This window comes from Megalops cyprinoides, chromosome 4 (genome assembly GCF_013368585.1).
Source record: "Megalops cyprinoides isolate fMegCyp1 chromosome 4, fMegCyp1.pri, whole genome shotgun sequence".
NCBI lineage: Eukaryota > Metazoa > Chordata > Actinopteri > Elopiformes > Megalopidae > Megalops > Megalops cyprinoides.
The window spans coordinates 23,615,803-23,634,813 of record NC_050586.1 but is presented as its reverse complement, the minus strand read 5'-3'; the positions used below and the strand labels follow the sequence as shown (position 1 = coordinate 23,634,813).

Below are 19,011 nucleotides of genomic sequence, written 5' to 3'. Positions count from 1 at the left end.
TTACATACGCAAATACACACATGTCCTATAAGCCCCACCTGAGCTCTGATATTCATCATGACAGAGTAACCTAGGGCCAGGATATCCCCAGAACCAGCTGTGGGTGTGTCAGTTATACATCTTCTGACCAGCCATTAACAGAAAAAATTAGATGAGCAAATTTTTTATTTCACATTAGTTGTTTTCCAGCTCTTATTGGTTCCAGTTCCATAATTGCATATTTCACATTAACTATGTATTTTCATATCAAAGGGCACAATGGAATATAACACAAAAGACAAATGGCAAATGGCCATGTGTAACTCATCAACCTAAAGCACTATGTTATATACATGCAGTCATTTAACAGAAACTGTTGTCCACAGCAGCTTATAAAGCATGAATGGAGGGTGCATTTGACAAAGTTTTGTATTTTGCAGGAGAAATAACTTTGCCTATGCCTTCAAGTCTATTCCACATAGCTGGTCCACATAAATTTCCTTGGCTACCAGTGGCAGCCTGCATCCTGATCAAAACTCTTGTTCCCACCTAATGTTCCCTCAACATGGTGTCTCTAGTCCACTTTCAGTCCTTCATCTCCCCTCTCACCCATGCACACCCCTGGTTTACCTCTTACTTGCTGATTATCGCCTCCCCCTTGACCACTTAACAAACACCAGCTCTGCCCCTCACAGTCATAAAAGCAATGTAAGAAGCTGTATCTTGCCAGCTGTATAGCTGAATCCCTGGGTTCCAGCTACCAAACAGGACTAATCCATGACACTGAATTCTGCTGTTGCCATTGTCAGTTTAATTCTTCATAATTACTTCAAACACTTTACAGTGCAGCAGTAGTCATCTAGCCACTTAACCCTTGCAGGATTCACATTGACTTCATTAACTGATATCGATGCACTATATGTTGAACTCAACTGCTGAATAGGACTTGAATGTTTAACATTTACCTTAGTTATATATTATTGTATTGTTATCTGTCTGTTGTTAGTTTTGTCTTTTTGCACCAGATTCCTGGTATGATTATGTAACCATATGATGTAATCTTACTCTGTAAGTCACCCTGGATGATGCAGACTGCCAAATAAAGCATAATATAATGTAATGTAGTAAGAGGGTTTCTTTAATCCTTTTGCCATTCGTCTGAAAGCTGGACTTTGGTCTCTCTGTTCATTCTGAAGGTGGTATGTGAAATTGTTTCTTTTGTCTCCCTCCTCATTCTGAATCACTTCATTGTGCATGATGAAAAAAATAAAAAATAAAAAAACACCGGTACAAAAAATGGCATAAAATATCTACAGCAGCTGTGCTTACATGGGCATTGCAAAGCTGAATTTGTGGGAGTAGCTGCTACTGCTGACATCTGAGTCAACAGCTCAGATCAGTGTCTATAACAATGGAAGTATCCACAAGCCCCACTTGACTTTTTTATGTTCAGATGTTAAATTTATTCTGAGCACAATTACTGTTATAATGACACTGGGTAGAGGGTCTCAATCATGCCTGTGGTATTCAATTAAATAATCATGCTGCAAAGATTTATCATGCCTCTGTGGTGAAATTCAGAAAAATATCTCAATTGTCCTTCAGCAAACTCCTACAGGGGATTTCATTTGTTAAAACCTGCAGTAGACAAAGCAATCAGACTGTGATTAATGCCATATTCACAAGTAGTCATCCATGTGAACTCAATCATTAGAGTAGTTATGAGTGATAAAATTAATGAGCGATAGCTGTGCTTTTTACTTCATCCAGGGGCAAGTACAGACAAAATAGCATGGTCCAGCTGACACTTATAAAATGGTGCTTGTTGGCAGGTGGATACTCTTCACAGTCCCATAGATTTGGTCACTTCACAACAGGGATTTCAAGCAGTCTTACAGGAATTAAGAGATAGCTTTCTGTCAGCTGAATAAGTCTTATAGTAACAGAGAGTTTGAGTTTGCGCAACTACTCTGGCTTCAACAGATTCATTTAGGTCTGAGATGGAACATAAAATCACAATCCCTCTGCATCCCTCTATGACCAGGTTAGCTTATGACTGTGAAAGAGTCCTGGGTGTGTTCCCATTATAAATAATGCCTAGCATGGAATGGATTACATATGTTCGAATATCTATGCAAACATTTTTCTCTAGCCTTTAATATTCACAATCTGGACACTGTACAACTGGTTGTTCTCAACATTTTTATCTGAGGTGTGATTCCCAGTATAATACTGCCATAGCAAGCTTAGCGTTGCATGCTATTTTATCATAAACTGGGCCAGTTCATCAGGAAAGCAATTCATCAGCAGAAACTGGTTTCAGAATTTCAAGATTTTAAGCTATTATGGATAAGGGTATCTGTATCAGTTAAGCAAAGGATGATGGTGTTCATGATGATAATGATGGTGATGATGGTTATAACAGCAACCATAATAATTCAGTAGATATGAACTTTAATGCAATAAGAAGCATAAGTATTGTTGTCAATGGGGTATGGGGGCACTGATGCCCCCCTTTGGACATCATAATAGGAATATATATAGGAAGAGAACATGGGGGGCTTGACTGTGGCCTTTGCTTGATTGGATACCTTTTCTGTCATAGCAGCAGTAAAACTTCGGTAGACTAGCTCACAGTGGTGATCATGGAAGTTTCACTCCACCTAGTGGTATGAGACGGTAGCAATCTAGCTATCAGGATCGTTCCAAGAGGTCATACTAAATTATGCAGTATGCTTTTGGTTATTGTGATGCTAATCACGTGAAAATATCTGACCAGACAGCCCTCTGGCTTTGGGTATCCTGCATAAGAACATATTTTCTTGGTATCCTGAACGTTCATTAAATCTTCCATCTTCCAGTCTCAATTACCCTGATAAACAATAAGCACTAATGAATATTACAGTATGTTACCACTGTGTATGAATTAGCTTGTCTTGACACTATTGATGGTTCAGTAATTTTAGGTATCTCTGACTGATTCTTCCGCCAAACTTCAAAGGCTGTTTCTCAGGGACAAGAGTAAAGAGGGAAAAACAAATAGTGCAAAATATCAAAAGATTTCAGAAAAAAAGCCTGCTACTCTCTGCAAAAAAAGCTGACGATTGGGAAGAACTGTACCTTTCAAAGACAATGTCCTGACGCACACAGCCAAATCCACAGTGGAATGGCTGAAAACAATGAAAAATGTCCTGGAATGGCCCAGTCAGAGCCCTGACCTTAACCCTCGTGAAAATCTTTGGACTGACATGGGGAGAGTGCGCTTGCAATTTAAGTGAATTCAAACTCTACTGCAAAGAAGAATGGAAGGCAATTGCAAAATCTAGATTCATGAAGTTGGTAGAGACTTCTCCAAACAGACTAACTGCAGTTTAATTTAAGGGTGTGCAGACTTATGCAACCAAGACATTCAATGTTTTTCATTTTTAATTTTAAGAAAAACTGAGGCATTTCTTTTCACTTTGATAATGTTGGTTACAATGTGTGAAAAAAGCTAAAAAGAAAGTCTGTCTTCATTTGTCTTGATTTCAACCTTTAAGACACCAAAAACAAGAAATTTTGAATGGGTGTGTATACTAGATCCACTGTATGTCCATTTAAAATGTGACATCACATAGCTGAATAAAGACAAACCTTTTTCACAGATATTTGTTTTTTCACAAATATCTCATTATCCTTAAATACAGTTTTAATCACATTTTGAACTTGATTTTTGATTTTTTAAAATTCAATTTACCAAACAAAGTAGAGCTCTGATGCCCTAAAATCAAAATGTGTAAATTCTGTGATATGTGGACTGGGGTCATTTGGCATGCACAAAAGAGAGAAATATCCAAAAAGCTTTCACATGGTCTATAGAGATGGAAAGGGCATGAGTGTCAGGATTATACAAGACGTGAGAAATGAGCAATGAACTGGCAGAACCCATGACCTTATCACAGAATTACATCCACAATCAGTGTGTATGTAGAGTCCACCTCTGCCAGCCACATTGAGGCAGACTCTATCAGCGCAAAATAGCCATGGCACTGTGCTTGGATGGATGACCATGTCCTGACCATGTGTGAGGTCATGGGGGTTTATCATGTGAGTGCATGAAAGCAGGGTGCAGAGCAGTCATGCATTTAAAAACTGCTTGCCCAATGCGGGCCGGATATTTTTATTTCTAAACCACCAAGACAACAGGCCCATGGAATGGCTGCATGATGACTAATGAACAGGCCACTGGAAACATGTGCGAGGATGCTGTAACTTCCCTCCCCAGGGTCCACGGGGTCTGAGTCACCAGACACAATCATTATTTAACACAAGGCACACCCCCTCCCCTCTCAGATTTTCACAATAAAGTATGTCAGAGTGAGTGTGTATGCATGTCCTCCATCTCTAATGTTTGTTGATTGGAGTAGACACATTTTCAGAAAAGTATGAAGGGAGAGGGGGGCAGTGTAGTATAGTGGTTAAGGAGTAGGACTCGTAACTGAAACGACATTGGTTTGATTCCTGGCTGGGGCACTGCTGCTGTATCCTTTCCCAGTATAAATGGATAACATTGTACAAAAAAAAACTGTAACTGATGTAAGTTGCTCTGGATAAGAGCATCTGCTGAATGCCAGTAATGTAAGGTAATTCAATAAGAGGATACCCCTTACTTCCCTGAATGAGTAGGTATTATAACAAGGTAACAGTTTGCAATGCAACTTGCATTATCATACATTTAGACAGCTAGATGTTTACTGACAAAATTCAAGTTAAGTACCTTTCTCAACAGTAAACCTGCAGTAGGAATTAAACTAGCAACCTTTGGGGCAGAAGGCCTACTTCTTACTACTAAGACACACTGCAGCTAAATAAACAATAAAAAACTCAAGGCTCTATAGTTTCAAACATATAAACATAAAACATACAAAACAAACAAACATAAAATCAGAATGGAAGTAAATCATGGTAGAAAACAAAATGAGACTGTAGTGACAAGCAGTGATTAAGTGGGTGCTTCAATATGCATGCTATCCACACTCTTTCCAATGTTGTGAAGCCAGAAAGGATGTACAATCAATCAATTCAAACCTTTAAGACATTTTAAAAACTATTTCTCCAAATCTACAAACCGCAGACAAACCATGCTACTTAGCTATGCAGTCCAAGCATTTAGAATTGTCCTTATCCAGACAAGAAATGTGCACAAAGTGACCATGATATACGGTCATGGGACAGTGTCCATGGAAATAATCCTGTCAAGCTTAGGCATTCTGCATTAGCTCTCCAACACTGTGGGAGTTGACCTTAAATTTGAGGCTGTTCTCTACTACAAAATACCTCTCACAAAGTACAAAAGGCACATCTGTGGTACAACAAAACAGAAACACAATGGCCCAACCATATAAGTAGCACATCCATTGCAATATAATCTTACTACACGAGTCATCTTCAAGTCTTATCTCTTAATGGCTCAAGCCAACAAAAAGCAATTAATTAATGGCAAAATATAAAATCCAAAATATGTGTGCTACACTTTTAAACATGTCATATACCTATAATATTGGAAATATGATTGTGTATTATTGCATTTCTGAATGCAGTTTTGGGCACACATTGAAGGAGGGATTGTAAAACTTTCAAAAATATAATAACAATAAGATAACAAATGAAAGTGATATGTTTGGACAGTCTGACACACATTTTGAAATTTACTAAACACCTATTCCTGGTATTTTCCTGTGTTAACACCATTTATATGAATTCTTCATTGGAAAACTGACTTCGTAAGGACCAGTTCATCAGTATGGACCGGCAATAGGCATCTTGCCATGCATTGTGTGAAACTTACAAAGGGGTTTGCTGCAAAAGGCATTTTAACACCTGTTCATGCAGAATTTAGACAAAACCCTTTGAAAGGAATCACTGAACAGTTTTTACAGAGCGAAATTAACAAAGGCAGAGAAAAGAATGTTTGACAATGCTTCTCTGCCTTATTTTTTCAGATTATTTTGGGCACATGGTGAGTGAAAAAGAGTTTGGAGGAAATTATTTCACTTAATTTTATGTGATTCTATACAGTTTGCATGTTAAATCCAAAGCAGCATTGAGTCATACTGCCAGCTTGTGGGTCCTTATGAAACTACATCATAAATTGATCATAAATACTATACTGTGGCTGCAGAAGTACTTTTCAATTACGAATCCCCCAAAAAAGTAATGTAAGCATTTGTATCTAGAAGCATTTGTATTTAGAAACACATCTGTGGCATCATATGCACCCACATGCAAATCATCTCTCAGATGAGCTTAGTTTGGGAGCAGCAGGTTCTGAAATGCAAGAGGATGAACATTAGGGGCTAACCAGGGTTTTCTGCAATTTGGTATTTGTGTGTGGAATTTATGTTTATTTACATCAGGAAAAGCTGCTGAGAAGACCCTGCTTTTTGAAATTTAAGTTGAAAAGTTATGGTCATTTTCCTGAATCCCATGGGATTCTCCATAATCATAATCCAAAACATAAAAAATAATCAGTCTCCACTCTTCTGTGTCTTCAGTACATTTCACAAGGTCAATGCATTGGTTACAGACTGATGAATCTAAGGTGCTTAGAGTAAAACAAACTACAGCTGACACAAGGTACCCAAGGTCTTTTTATATGTGGTGTGGAGCATAGCTGATTGAAGACCATGTAGCAGGAGTTTACTGTATGGCCTTCCCCAAGGCAGAAGAAATTTCTTAAATATACCCAACTATTGGCTACTAGGGAATCCCCCTGTAAATCAATTACACAAATGGCAGTTCATGTTTGTAGCCATGCAAATAAATGCTTCTGTAATTGGACCCCATGGCATAACTTCTTCATTTTATATCAAAACGCCTCAACCTAAAGGACTGACAAAGAAAATACTTAAACGCTGTGTCAACGCAGAAACCAGTATTAGAAAGGAAGTCTGGCACTGCAGACTAAAACTACTAGGGTCCTAACACCCTTGTGTTCAATTTTCCTTGCTGGATGACCTAACATCCATTAGTTTTGAAGCAGTTTCTTTCCATGCCTGTTTGAAAACCAGCGGTTCTGGCATGTCGTCTTTTATGCCATCAGTATTTGACTCAATCACGTTGGATCTCCTCACTGGCGTCCGCTGGTTCCCATCCGTCTCACCTAGACCAGGTAGCAGGTGGTTAACACACGGGGCACTGTATTTTGCCACACCTCTGGGAGGAATGAACCAATGGATTGTAAAATCACATAAATGGACTGTCCGCTTTACAAAATGTGACAAAATTGTCACACACACATTGGCTATCTGTTTAAACCTTTCAAAAAGTTTTAGTTTTCCACTGAGCGAGCAGGCAAAGAGGAAGCATACAGCACTAGGAATAAGATGCAGTGGACTAATGGTTCTGTGGTGCGAGACACTTTGTTGTGCTCCCAGCACAAACAAAACACAAATCACAAACTATCTAGTCATCCTGGCACCTGCTGAGCAAACAAATAACACACCATGACCCAGAATGCCTGGAGGCACGATTTCAATATTCATAATTACTTTATAATTGATTAGCTTTAGGGAATTACAAGTAGCTTTTAAGTGGTCTTTAGCTATTGCAAATGACAAAATTTGCTGTACCAAACCATATTTTGTACGTTGCATTGTACCCACACAGGAAATGAAACATTTATTTTTTTCATTTTACACAGTTAGTCAGGTTCAACTTTTAGCCCATTCAGGCAACTTGTTTATTCTATGCATTTGATTTTATTTTTTCAATTTAATAATAAAAACATCTCACCCAACCCTCCCAAAATCATTCACTCTCCCTCTAAATGACAAGATAAATAACAGACAAGAAACTGGAACACAAAATTTTGGGGGAGGGAATTAAAACTGATCAGTGCACAGCGTTGAACCCACCCAGATAAATAACTAATTCTATAAACAATTACCATTATTGTCAGCATACTGGAGTGCACTTGGACTGAGCTGCTGTATTTGTGGATGTGTCTGGGTGTTGGGCTACAGTATTGATGGACGCAGTGTTTGTGTATGTGTGTGTGTGCATGAGTGTTAGTCCATGTTTGTGTCTTGGGAGTTAGTGTCACAGTAAACAAACCCCCTTAATCTTTATGTACAGCTTGTGTCAGAGGGGCAGAAACAACCCAGTACAGAGGAAAAACGGCAAGACAGGGAAGCTCCAAGGATGCGGTTATGAATCCTTGGGCCTGTCCAACAGTGCAAGTCCTTGTTTGGGAAGAAAAGGAGAGTCTGCACCAGACAGAAATGTACACTCAGAGTGTGCGTGGCAGACACAGAGTGACACAAAACAAGCAGTAATATGTCAGTCAGTGAGCGTAATTATGACTTGGATGGAAGTTACTGTTTGCATGGAGACACAGAGGAAGTCCAACACTGGCAGAACTAGCCACATAGCCCAAACAAACCACCATATGTCCTGGGAAGCGTAGGAGTATGCTGAGAGCGCCCTCCATTTTTGACCCAAAAGAAAACACAAACATTCCCACAAAAGTTGCCACTTGATCCTTCAGTCACCAATAGCAGCGTGGCAAAACCCTCAGTGCACTCTGTCTTTGTTTCAGAGCACAAAGGGTGAATGCTTGAGTGCGTGCAACAGTGGTCCACCAGGGGCAGTACAGTGAAGAGGTCCATAACGGTTATGCCAGCCATGAAGGCATTTTTTTCTGGGGGGGGGGGATCTCTGGGTACTCTATTCCATTGTTTCTGCAAAGACAGATGGAAGGAGGAGAAAGGGGTGTGTGGTGGCAGTGGTCCACACTTCAGTCCAGTCCAGAGATGCATGGTCTCAACCTTATTTCTACCCCCCAGCACAAAAATCCTTAGCTGAAGCTGTCTGTTAGTATTAGTGGAGCAGGGGCAGGGTCTCCTTCTCTGCAAACAAACAAAACCACATTTCCCATCATTCCCCGGGAAGACGCAACACGCCAGCCGCTGAGATTTCAGTTCTGTGAGGTGCGATTTCAAGTCTTTGATCGCTAAAGTCTGATCTCTTTCATGAGCCCCGCCACCCTCCTTCCTGGACGGGTTGGAGATCACCGCTCTGGTTCGGACTCCAGGCCCAGGACCCTCTTCCTCTCACGGCACTGCTTCTTGTGGGCGGGCCAGTCACGCTGCTGGCACTGGGAGCCGCAGTAGCGCGCCACCTGACAGCGGCCGCAGATGTTGAACTCTCTGAGCTGTGAGGGGGACAAAAGATGCCGGGCTTAGATTGTGGATTGTGTAGATTTCTTTTGTAAACTGATATTAGAAAATAAATTCTGCAATTCCTTCAGCTACTTCCACTGAAAAACAGCTTTTTCAACAGGGCCTCATATTGTTCTGTTCCCTGTATTGAACACCTCTGGATAGTGATATGACTGGCTTACACCAGCATTTCTCAGAGGGCAGGCAGGAGCTGCAGGTAGGCGAGTACTTGACGATCAAGTGTTTCCCTCAAAGGTTTCAACATCTGCACTCATCTAAATGTGCACTACAGGTGCAAATTTAACTTTCATTTACTTGAAGGGGAAAAATACTGAATACTGTAGAAGATACTAAACAAAAGCCCATGATTGCTTTACTCAGAAACTACAGACTGGGTCACGGTTTCCTCCAGCACGTTTCCAGTCTGATCTGCACATGGCTGAACTCACCCGTCTCTCGATGAGCGAGCAGGGGGGATAGTGGCACTCGTAGTAGGTGCAGGAGCACTCCTCCTCCTCTACCAGTTCCCCATTAGCGTTGTAGTAGCGTGTGCGACTCAGCTCCAGGTACTGCTCCTCCACAGGATCGGCTGGCACCTGCTGGATGGCCAGCCAGTATAGAGACTGCTCCCTGCCAGACCGCACACACAGAGAAGCAGCATATAACCCTGTTCGTCCTTTTGTCAGTGTGCAATCATAATTTGAAGTGTATTCAGATGCTACAAGCTGCAGTATTGACCTTGGGCGCTTGTACCCAGTGCCTATTGAGCACAGACCCAAAAACACATAAAACAGACCTAACAAAGAAGACCTACACAAAGACGAGTTAAACTGTGGCACTATTGGCCTTTAATTTGAATGCAATATGAATCATCTACACAGCAGGATGTGGACAAAACGTGTGTAATGGAGTCAGTAATTAGAAAACCCAGATCAGGAGGCAAACAGGTCTGTAAACTGTATGTGGTGGGGCTCCAGTTAAATGGTTGATTGATAAACTGACTTTAATTCTAATCCTACCCATTTTGTACACATGGCTCAAACTCATGTAGGGTAAGCATTTGGAGGCATTATGTGTATCTGTATTACACACCTTTGCTTGCTGGACAGCTCCTCTGGTTTGGGGCTCCAGCCCACCGGGACAAGGCGCAGATTGTCCAGCCGGTTGTCAACGGTGACAGAGTTGATGTGGACCACTTGGAAACTGGGAGCGATGCCCCCTCTGTGCTTCTCCCTGAGAGGGGCACGGATTGACACTTTTTAAGGACAGTATTCTGACACACGCAAAGAACCCATACAGAGGTATCTGTCACTCACACATACAGAATCATCACACATGCAGTTTGTTTACACTGTTGCATGCAGTTTTGCATATACTCCAACTTCAGATAGAGGCACACATGTATGCACACACACGCATGCACACATACACGCACGCACACACATCCACGCACAGCATACTCAAGCAGCCATGTCATTCACCAGCCAATCCGACTCATACTACCAAAGGCTGTTCACTATCATAGCAAAAAGACACACAACACAAAATGCCTTAAAAGATGGGTAGACGCTGCAAGGAGCCAGAACTCACTGACATAGATGTGACTGGAAACGCCACGTCCAGCGCATCCCTGCGAATACAAACTCACCAGAGCAGCTCGTGCAGTGGCCGGCCAGCCCAGCGGCCTTTGCTGACATCGAAGGCATATGCGAAGATCTTCGCTCCGTTACCATCAGCATCCACCTCCATTCGTGCCTGACAAAGAGCAAATAGCACGTCGGTGTGTGGGCGCCAATTTCAGAGCACTGACTTCATCACAACCCAGAGTGTTCAGATATTGCTTTGACGTGAATTTAAAAGTTAGGTATTACTGTTCCACACTCTTGTCTTATATCAATCTGTTGCTTTCAAAATTGTAACGGCAAACACCATTATATAAATGTTTACCGCCAATTTTGGCTAAAAGGAGTAACTTGATGAGGACATCAGAGGTGTGTCATTATTGTGCTGAAGGATGGATCTACAGCGATACAATCAGTAGCATCTAGTTTCACCATTGTTCACTGGTTGATGCTGTACAGCTAAGTTTGAGATGCATTCTATCCAATACAGGTATATAAACAAAATTAGATATAAATATAGATAAATAAATACCAGTGCTGGTAGCTCATTTCAACCATCCATTAGATGGATCCAGTATCCTGCCAATTCACTGGTTCACCTCTAGTTCAAATAAAGTCTTTTCAGGCCTTGTAAAACAGCATACTTTTTGGGAAGATGCAGTTTTGCACATGGCTAAAAGGTACAGAACACCCCATACTCAGTATGCTTGAATGCATTATTTAATTATATTTCAGCTCTAGTCTTGTTATCAATGTGTTAAATGATGTCTGCTTTAGAATGATAAAATAGCATTCTAAAAAAACTCACTCAGAATGTCACCTTTATTCAGTCTTCACATGTAGCTTAGTTAAACTGAGGTATGTACTTAGCTGTGACTTAAAAACCAAGGTATGTACTGAGCCGTGAACGTGGTAAAACTGTTACACCTTTACTAACATTATGCAATGTTGCTAAGACTTGAACAAAAATTCAGCGTCTGTTCCAGGCTTATGTCTAGCTGTATTGAGAGGAGCTGGCCCCTCCACCCCAACCACCCTCTCAAAAACCTCAAGTGACAATCAGGATGATGGAAAATTTCAATTCTCAAAGTAAAGGTAAAAATCAGATGATAATCAAACTGTTTGACCCACTTACAAAAAGCATGTCGCATCTACATGTTGCATCTTACCAAACTGTTGTTAGGAAAAAGGTTCACACTCACTGTAATTCCGGATGAGTTCTTGTATTTGGATATTCAAGCTGATGTACTCTTTGATTAGCTCATCATATTAACACTGACGTATTAAACTACAGTACATCAATTTGTTTTTAATATTAACTACAGTAATGTGATAACTAGTCCACGATTCATAATGCCATTTGGTGGCTATCCATATGTAGCCTACTAACATTATTCATCATAGTGGTAATGCTAACAGGGAGAAAAACTGCCCAAGAAGGCTGAGCATACTAACAAACACACACTGTACATTATGGCAATGAATACCACATGGAAACCACATCAATGCTCGACTCAAAATTTAAAAATTACTGCACAGACCGGTGTATTCTACACACCTGGTCCGCTTTGAATGGTGGAAGGCAAACAAGTTTAGGTATGTGAGATTAGCATGGCTTGTGCAGACACACTTGTGCAAACCCATCACATCTGTTCCAGTGGAGAATATTTTATCACCACCAAGCTTAAGAGTCAATCAAATGTGCCCTCATCTTCATACCTGTACCACCCATACCAATACACCTATCTTTCTGAGCAAGAACACTAACATTTGAAAATAACAGAAATTAATCTTTTCTCCATCCAAGAGGTATTTTGGTTTAATTCATCCTGACAATAAAAGAGAATCCAGTAAATAGTGTTTTCTACTCTGCTTGTTCAATTAAAACATGTTGAACTGTGAGTTTGTTTTCTTTTTATTATTGGGAGCAGGGTATTGGAATATTTGCCCTTGACATCTGTAAAACATTCCAAAATGTTTTTGTACTATCATGCAAAACCCATAAGCATAATAACTACTGATAAGAAATAAAACTATTAATGTTGCAATCAAAAGACACCACACATTTTCCAAAACCCAGCTGGAAACCTGTTTATTTTATAAACACTCTGCTTGTTAGCTAGATGTATCCAACACCCCAGCATGAAGTATCAAAGCAGAAACAGTCTTTGTCATTAGAATCAGACACTTCCTTAGCAGAAACATCAACCTTGCATCTTTGTTCCATAAACAGGCAGCTTCAAAAAGTGAGTGCAACATTACTGATTCTGATGATAGAAAACCATTGTGTTTACCATCCACTGTATCTTTATTGAAGAGTTAGTTTACTGCTTAACAGACATCTTTCTACCATATTTATTTTTACAGTGGTAAACAGAGGGCCAATTTTCTGCATCACCTTATAACCAAAATAGTTCAAGTAGAAAAACAGCATTTTGCATTTATTCATTTTTTTTAGTTGAAATGATACATTTATCTCAATCCTTTTTGTACTGGTTATTTCACAGTCTGCTGACTTTGCTAACATTCCTGGTACTTGTGCATGAAAGCCAGGTCCTGCAGAGTTCCTGAATAGGGATTTTGCCTCAAAACATACAGCTTACTAGCTCAATTATTCAAGTTTTATCCATCAAAACCTCAAAATATATCCTAACCAGGTTGTTTGGACCATATGCTTGGACATTTTTGGCCCATAAAAAATTCTGACGATGTCGTCTCCCTGCAGTAGCAGTTTACAAAACCTTTGTACAAAACCTTTGTACGGGATAGACATTGCTCGTCTTGTTATCAGCTATTCAGACATCACCCAAATATCATTCCTAAAGTGCAAGATAGCTATAAGTTATGCATCACATCACTTCTGAGCTTAATGGCTGTGTGTGTGCTACATATGACCTACAGAGTTTGTGCTAAAACTGCAGCAAATTCATGTCTTTACATTCAGCGAGTCAATGACAAAGAGCAATCACCCAGAAAGTCGCACAAGAAATCATTTGATTGGGAACTGTAATAAGCTGTGACAATCCACAAATTCCCAAACTACCAGAAAGCATATGAATGCAGAGGAGAAAAAAAACCCAGAAACAGTGCAATGCCGTCTCCCATTTCTGTCTCCTCTTACCTCAAAGGCATAGTTTTCCACTAGGGGTATGTCCTGTTCATCAATCAGAGTGTATTTTGTCTGAAAAAGAGAGGAAGCGGAACAGAATCAACAACCTGCGTAGGAACCAAATCATCAGAATGTACTATAAATTGAAAACACGTGGCACAGCAGATCCACACAGTTAAGTAGCCAAACACTTACAACGCAACACACGTAAGATGCCACTAGTTCTCATCATGCAGTCTATTTTAACTTATCTAGCTAGCTCGTCTACGTCGTCGTGAACAAAACCGATTGTTGTTTTGGCCTTGGACACCTTCACAACGTGAGATTTAAACACAGAACCGTATACATGAGGAGAAACGCCATCAATTACTGCACCTAGGTAACCTAATTGCAGTTACATTAACAGTAAGGATAGCTAGTTAGCTACCACTACCCACTTGTCCGATTTTGGCTCATTTTGCGACCGCCCTCTTGCGTTACTTTCGCGGCAATCGCAAACGCTACCTACCTAGCCAGCAACGGATCATTACCTAGCTCACTGACCAACGTTGCCCTACATAACGTTATCTAGTTAGGTAGCCTGTTTTACCTCACGCAATCCTATTTATCGTATTCTAACTACCACGCTCAAATTGCGAAGAGGCGGTAGACTGTTATAGACTGATATAGAAAACACTATAAGCAAATATGCTTTTGTAGGATCTAGCTGTTTATTCTTATTCACATTCACCCCCTGCCTGTCGCCAACAATGTCTGCCGAGGAGAGAGCTAGCTAGCTAAGTAGTCAAGACAACATGCCGGGTTCTGTCACGTTGCGAGAGGTTCCTGGTTTGACGGCTTATGCAAGGTTTTGATCGTATTTAGTCCCAGAGAAAACGTTTGGCACATCTTACTCCATCTCGTACTAACTGCCCGATTATGTGGCAATATGGATGTTTCACTCGTTCTTAAAAACAGTCGCGCCGGTGAAAGGCTAGCCAGCTACATCGCTTTCTGGCTAGCTGCACTTCAGCTCGAACCCGGTGTCTTGCTAGCTAGGCTTCGCTAGCTAATTGGTAGCTAGCTATCCATTAGTTGTAGATAACTAACGAGCTTCCGAGAGCTGACTACGATCGTACAGATGGAAGCTTGCTCATCCAAAATTAAGATATTTTAATGTTTTGTTCAGGTTTTTTTTTCCGCTGACCCCCCTCACACACACACTTCATGCGCACATGGCAGCACCAGGATCCAACTCACCTTCCCGGCCACACGGCCCAGACGAACAATTCCTAGCTTGAAATCCGACATTTGGAGGATTTCTGGGGAATGGCGAGCGGCAAGGGAAAGCAAATAACACGATCAGAAACTCGCGTCTCGTCAGGGCGACCCCCTAAATCCTATCCCTCTCTCTGCTCCCGGTTTCTCTCCTCTTGGCTTGGCCGTAGCCAGACTCCCTCCCGCTACAGCTGCCGTGACATAACGCGGGACTAGCCCTAGCGGCCAAGTTAGAGGAGGGGCCCTGAGGGTAAAAAAAAAAAAAACCGAAGAGGCCTCAGCCAATCAACACGGAATATGCGTAAAGGATGGTCCAATCAGTGACGCCGCATCCCGACTCTGACTGTTTTTGAGAGTTGACCACCGAAGACCACGTTCCAAACAGTTCAACAGGAAGTGATGTGACATTGACCACGACGTCAAAATAATTTTTTAGGTAAGCCGTTAGTGCCATTCTGCACCGGGGTGATTATTTCATTTATCTAACAACTTTTATTTTTATCGTTGGGTTCTCTTGTTCTTAACGCCATTTACACACGTCATGTGTGTGTACACACAATGTGACCACTGTTATAGAAAGGAAGGGAGATCTTGTTCGAAATTACAAATTAGGTTTTGTTGTGCATGTCAAACATTCTGAACCATGTGCTGTAAACCAAGGAACAGGCTGGCCATATCATTAAGTAGTTTTTCTTTAGCGTGAGCACAGGAGAAAACTACAAATCTGATCGCATCATGAAAAGCTTGCTGTGCGTGTATCTGTATTCATAGATTCTTAAAGGGACTCGAAGAGATATAGGTAACAGAATTACAACGCAGAACAACTGTAAAGTGGTCACAGACACACCTTTCTTTTTATTCCCCAGCTGGAACAAACACACTTCCAGAAACGTGTTCGTAAAAGCGAGCTAACAGCGGATACTATTCAATGAACGGAGCAGTCAAACCTAATTTCTTGCACACTCATATTAAATGAACCAACATAAGCATCTGGAGACACTGCAGTGACCTAAAATCTTACCCATTACCACTGGAATGCAGTAATCCTGGGTGGAGTGTTCAGACCAGTCACGTACAAGCAATGAAGTTGTGGAAGTTATTGGCAGAGTTCAGTCTACTAAGGACTGAGATGGTGCTTCATTTAAAATAGATTAAAGGTGCACTCCAGTGAAAATTGTGCATATTAATTTGGCCCACTGTTTGGGTATTTGGATATGCCATTGTAAATAGGCATAGTTAGTATTCCTTTATTATGAAAAAATACATAAAATGAAATCTATCTCAGAGGGCAGTTGAAATGAAATGAAAATGGTTAGGCATTGAGGATGCTCTCAAAGTGAGAAGGACCTCCCTTTGAGGGGATGGCACACCCCTATTTATATTGTATACAAACAGGGCAACATGACAACGTGCTGCTGTTGTTGTAGAACACTAATGATAGGTAGATAAGAAAATGTTTGAAATAAGCATGTCATGCTTCACCGTTGTGTTGGCTAAGGAGCCATTAGATGGGAAATTAGAAGGGATAATTACCACAGTGTTAATGAAAAGAAATACTGCCTGCTGATTCCTCCTCCCAGGTGCACAAACCAATAAACTACAGTATTATTACAGAGAATATAATACATCAAACCAAATTTCACTGGTAAAGGGAAAACACTCATCAGTGGTTTTGTGCCTACTTGCCTGTTTTTGTCTGTCACTTGCACATTCTGTTTCTTTCACTTTGGTCCTTCTGAGTCTTCTGAATCAGAAAACACCCTCATACCTGCCTTCATCGTCGACATCATCATCATCATCATCCTTTGATTGCATCCAAGATCGAAGTCACTTGAAGTCTCCAGGCATCCCTGTTCACCATCAGTCTTGCCAGATCTTCCGTTGACAGCTGAAGGTCTCTGGCAATGGTATTGGTGTAATTGAGAGGTCTCCTACTCCTGTTAGGGCAGGGGAGCCTCAATAATAGATGGTCTGAGACAACTTATTCTTTAGCACACAAGCAGTGTCCAGCAAATTCAGCTCTGTATTGTGCTATGAGTGATACAATGACCTGGTGTCCCTCCTCTTCGTAAATTGTCATATATTCAGTCTTCTTCGCATTAAGAAAAAGACCTACTTTGGCTTCTGCATCTACAAGAGGTGTTAAAAGATCCCATGCTGCTTGGAGTTGATCAGCTGTAAGTGCTATATCATCAGCAAAATTAAGATCTGTGAGGTGCTTACTCTTGTGTCTTCGGGACTTACGAGGTTCGATAGTGAGACCTTTGGTGTGGCTAGGGTCCATGGACTGTCTTAAGTTGTAATTGACAGCAATAACAAAGAGATGGGTTGCCAATGTATGTCAGTGTAAAGAGCATTTAGTGGAGCTTTAGTTTCTTCAAGCTTTCTTTTGGAGGCCCTTGTTGATTTTGCATTATTTTTGGCTGCGTATCTTTTCAGTTCATTCCTGGCTCCAGTAACTTTGGCACAGGTCGCAAAGTTGGTGTTCCTCCTTCGTGTTGGGGGTAATCCCAGTGCAATCTCTCTGTAAGCAGTGATTAGGGTGTCATAAATGGTACTGCAGATATTTTGGTCTTCAAGTTCATCACAAAGAAGGGTATATCTGTTTTCTACTGCAACTTTGTATTCCTCACTGAGTTTTCGGTCTGAAATAACTCTCTTCCAATCAAGTCTTCTCATATCTCTGGAAGGGGCTTTGCTGTGCCTGTAGCTGATCTGATGTTTACAGGAAACAATTCTGTGGTCTGAGTCAGCACTTTCAAATGAATTACATGCTTGAGAGTTCTTGATGCTGTTGATCCATTTTTTCTTTGCCAGTATGTAGTCTAGCTGTACAAGGCCACCATGTGGGTAACGATGCCTCCGTGATTTACTTGGGCGATTCTGAAACCTTGTGTTTGTAGAGACAAGGTTAAACTGGTCCATGAAATCTTTCATGGGCTTTCCATTTCTAATAGTTTCTCTGTTGTAGGTGAATAGTGCATCTGTTGGACCAAGTTGAGCATTGAAATCACCAGCAAGTAAAATTTGTGGGCAGGTATTGATGAAACAGAAGGATCATTATAGAAACAAGCAATTTCTTCCTCTTTAGAAGTATTAGTTGGACTGTAGCAACATAGAACTGATGTTTCAGGATTGCCTACGAGTATTAACTTGATGATACGTTGACTGCACTTGACAATGCTGTGGCACAACTTAAGGGCCCTTGTTGACAGTAGAACACCAAGTTGTGGCATTTTTACTATTTTCCCGTGTTGATGATGTTGTCAAAGTAAAACAATTGAAACTTTCTTGTAAGACAGCGTTGTCCAAACCTCTCCTGGAGGGCTGCTTGTCCTGCATGTTTTAGATCTCTCCCTGCTCCAACACAGCTGATTCAAATGATCAGTCTGTTATTAGGCAGCTTCAGGAGTTCATAAGGAGTTGATCATTCGAATGGACAAGCGGCCCTCCAAGAGAGGTTTGGACAACGCTGTTGTAAGAGATCTTCACTATGAAACCAGCGATGTTCTTAGATGCAACTGTCTGATCCACTACTTAACCCATAGCTGGGGTAGGGATTGGTATAGGGCCAAGGCATGTCCACACACCTTTGGGCCATGTGCCAAATACCTATTGTGGGGTCCCTACTCCTCCGCCATACCTTAACTAATGAAAATTTAAATGTCTTAAGGACCCTTTGATTTCTGACTCCATAGCCTCAAAGGCTAATGTTTTAAGTTGGAAGCATCTACTTTTTTCTTGCCTTTGCTCAGTGGGTGTCTCAGATGTGTGATCATTTCTTCTGAGGTGTGGATTAGTGCTACCATGGAGTGCAGTAATACTTAAATACTCCCAGAAATCC

The 19,011-nt window shown here is 41.0% G+C and overlaps 1 protein-coding gene across 1 annotated transcript; it reads right to left on the bottom strand.

Moving 5' to 3' along the window:
- Window positions 1-7,686: 7,686 nt before the first annotated feature.
- On the bottom strand, window positions 7,687-15,357 carry LOC118776885 (zinc finger MYND domain-containing protein 19-like). Its single transcript, XM_036527505.1, has 6 exons — window positions 15,150-15,357; window positions 13,923-13,982; window positions 10,828-10,934; window positions 10,272-10,412; window positions 9,629-9,809; window positions 7,687-9,172 (listed from the first exon to the last, which is right to left on the bottom strand). Exons 1-6 carry the CDS (start codon window positions 15,198-15,200, stop codon window positions 9,029-9,031), a joined length of 684 nt encoding a protein of 227 aa, XP_036383398.1. The 5' UTR covers window positions 15,201-15,357; the 3' UTR covers window positions 7,687-9,028.
- Between the last annotated feature and the right edge of the window lie 3,654 nt (window positions 15,358-19,011).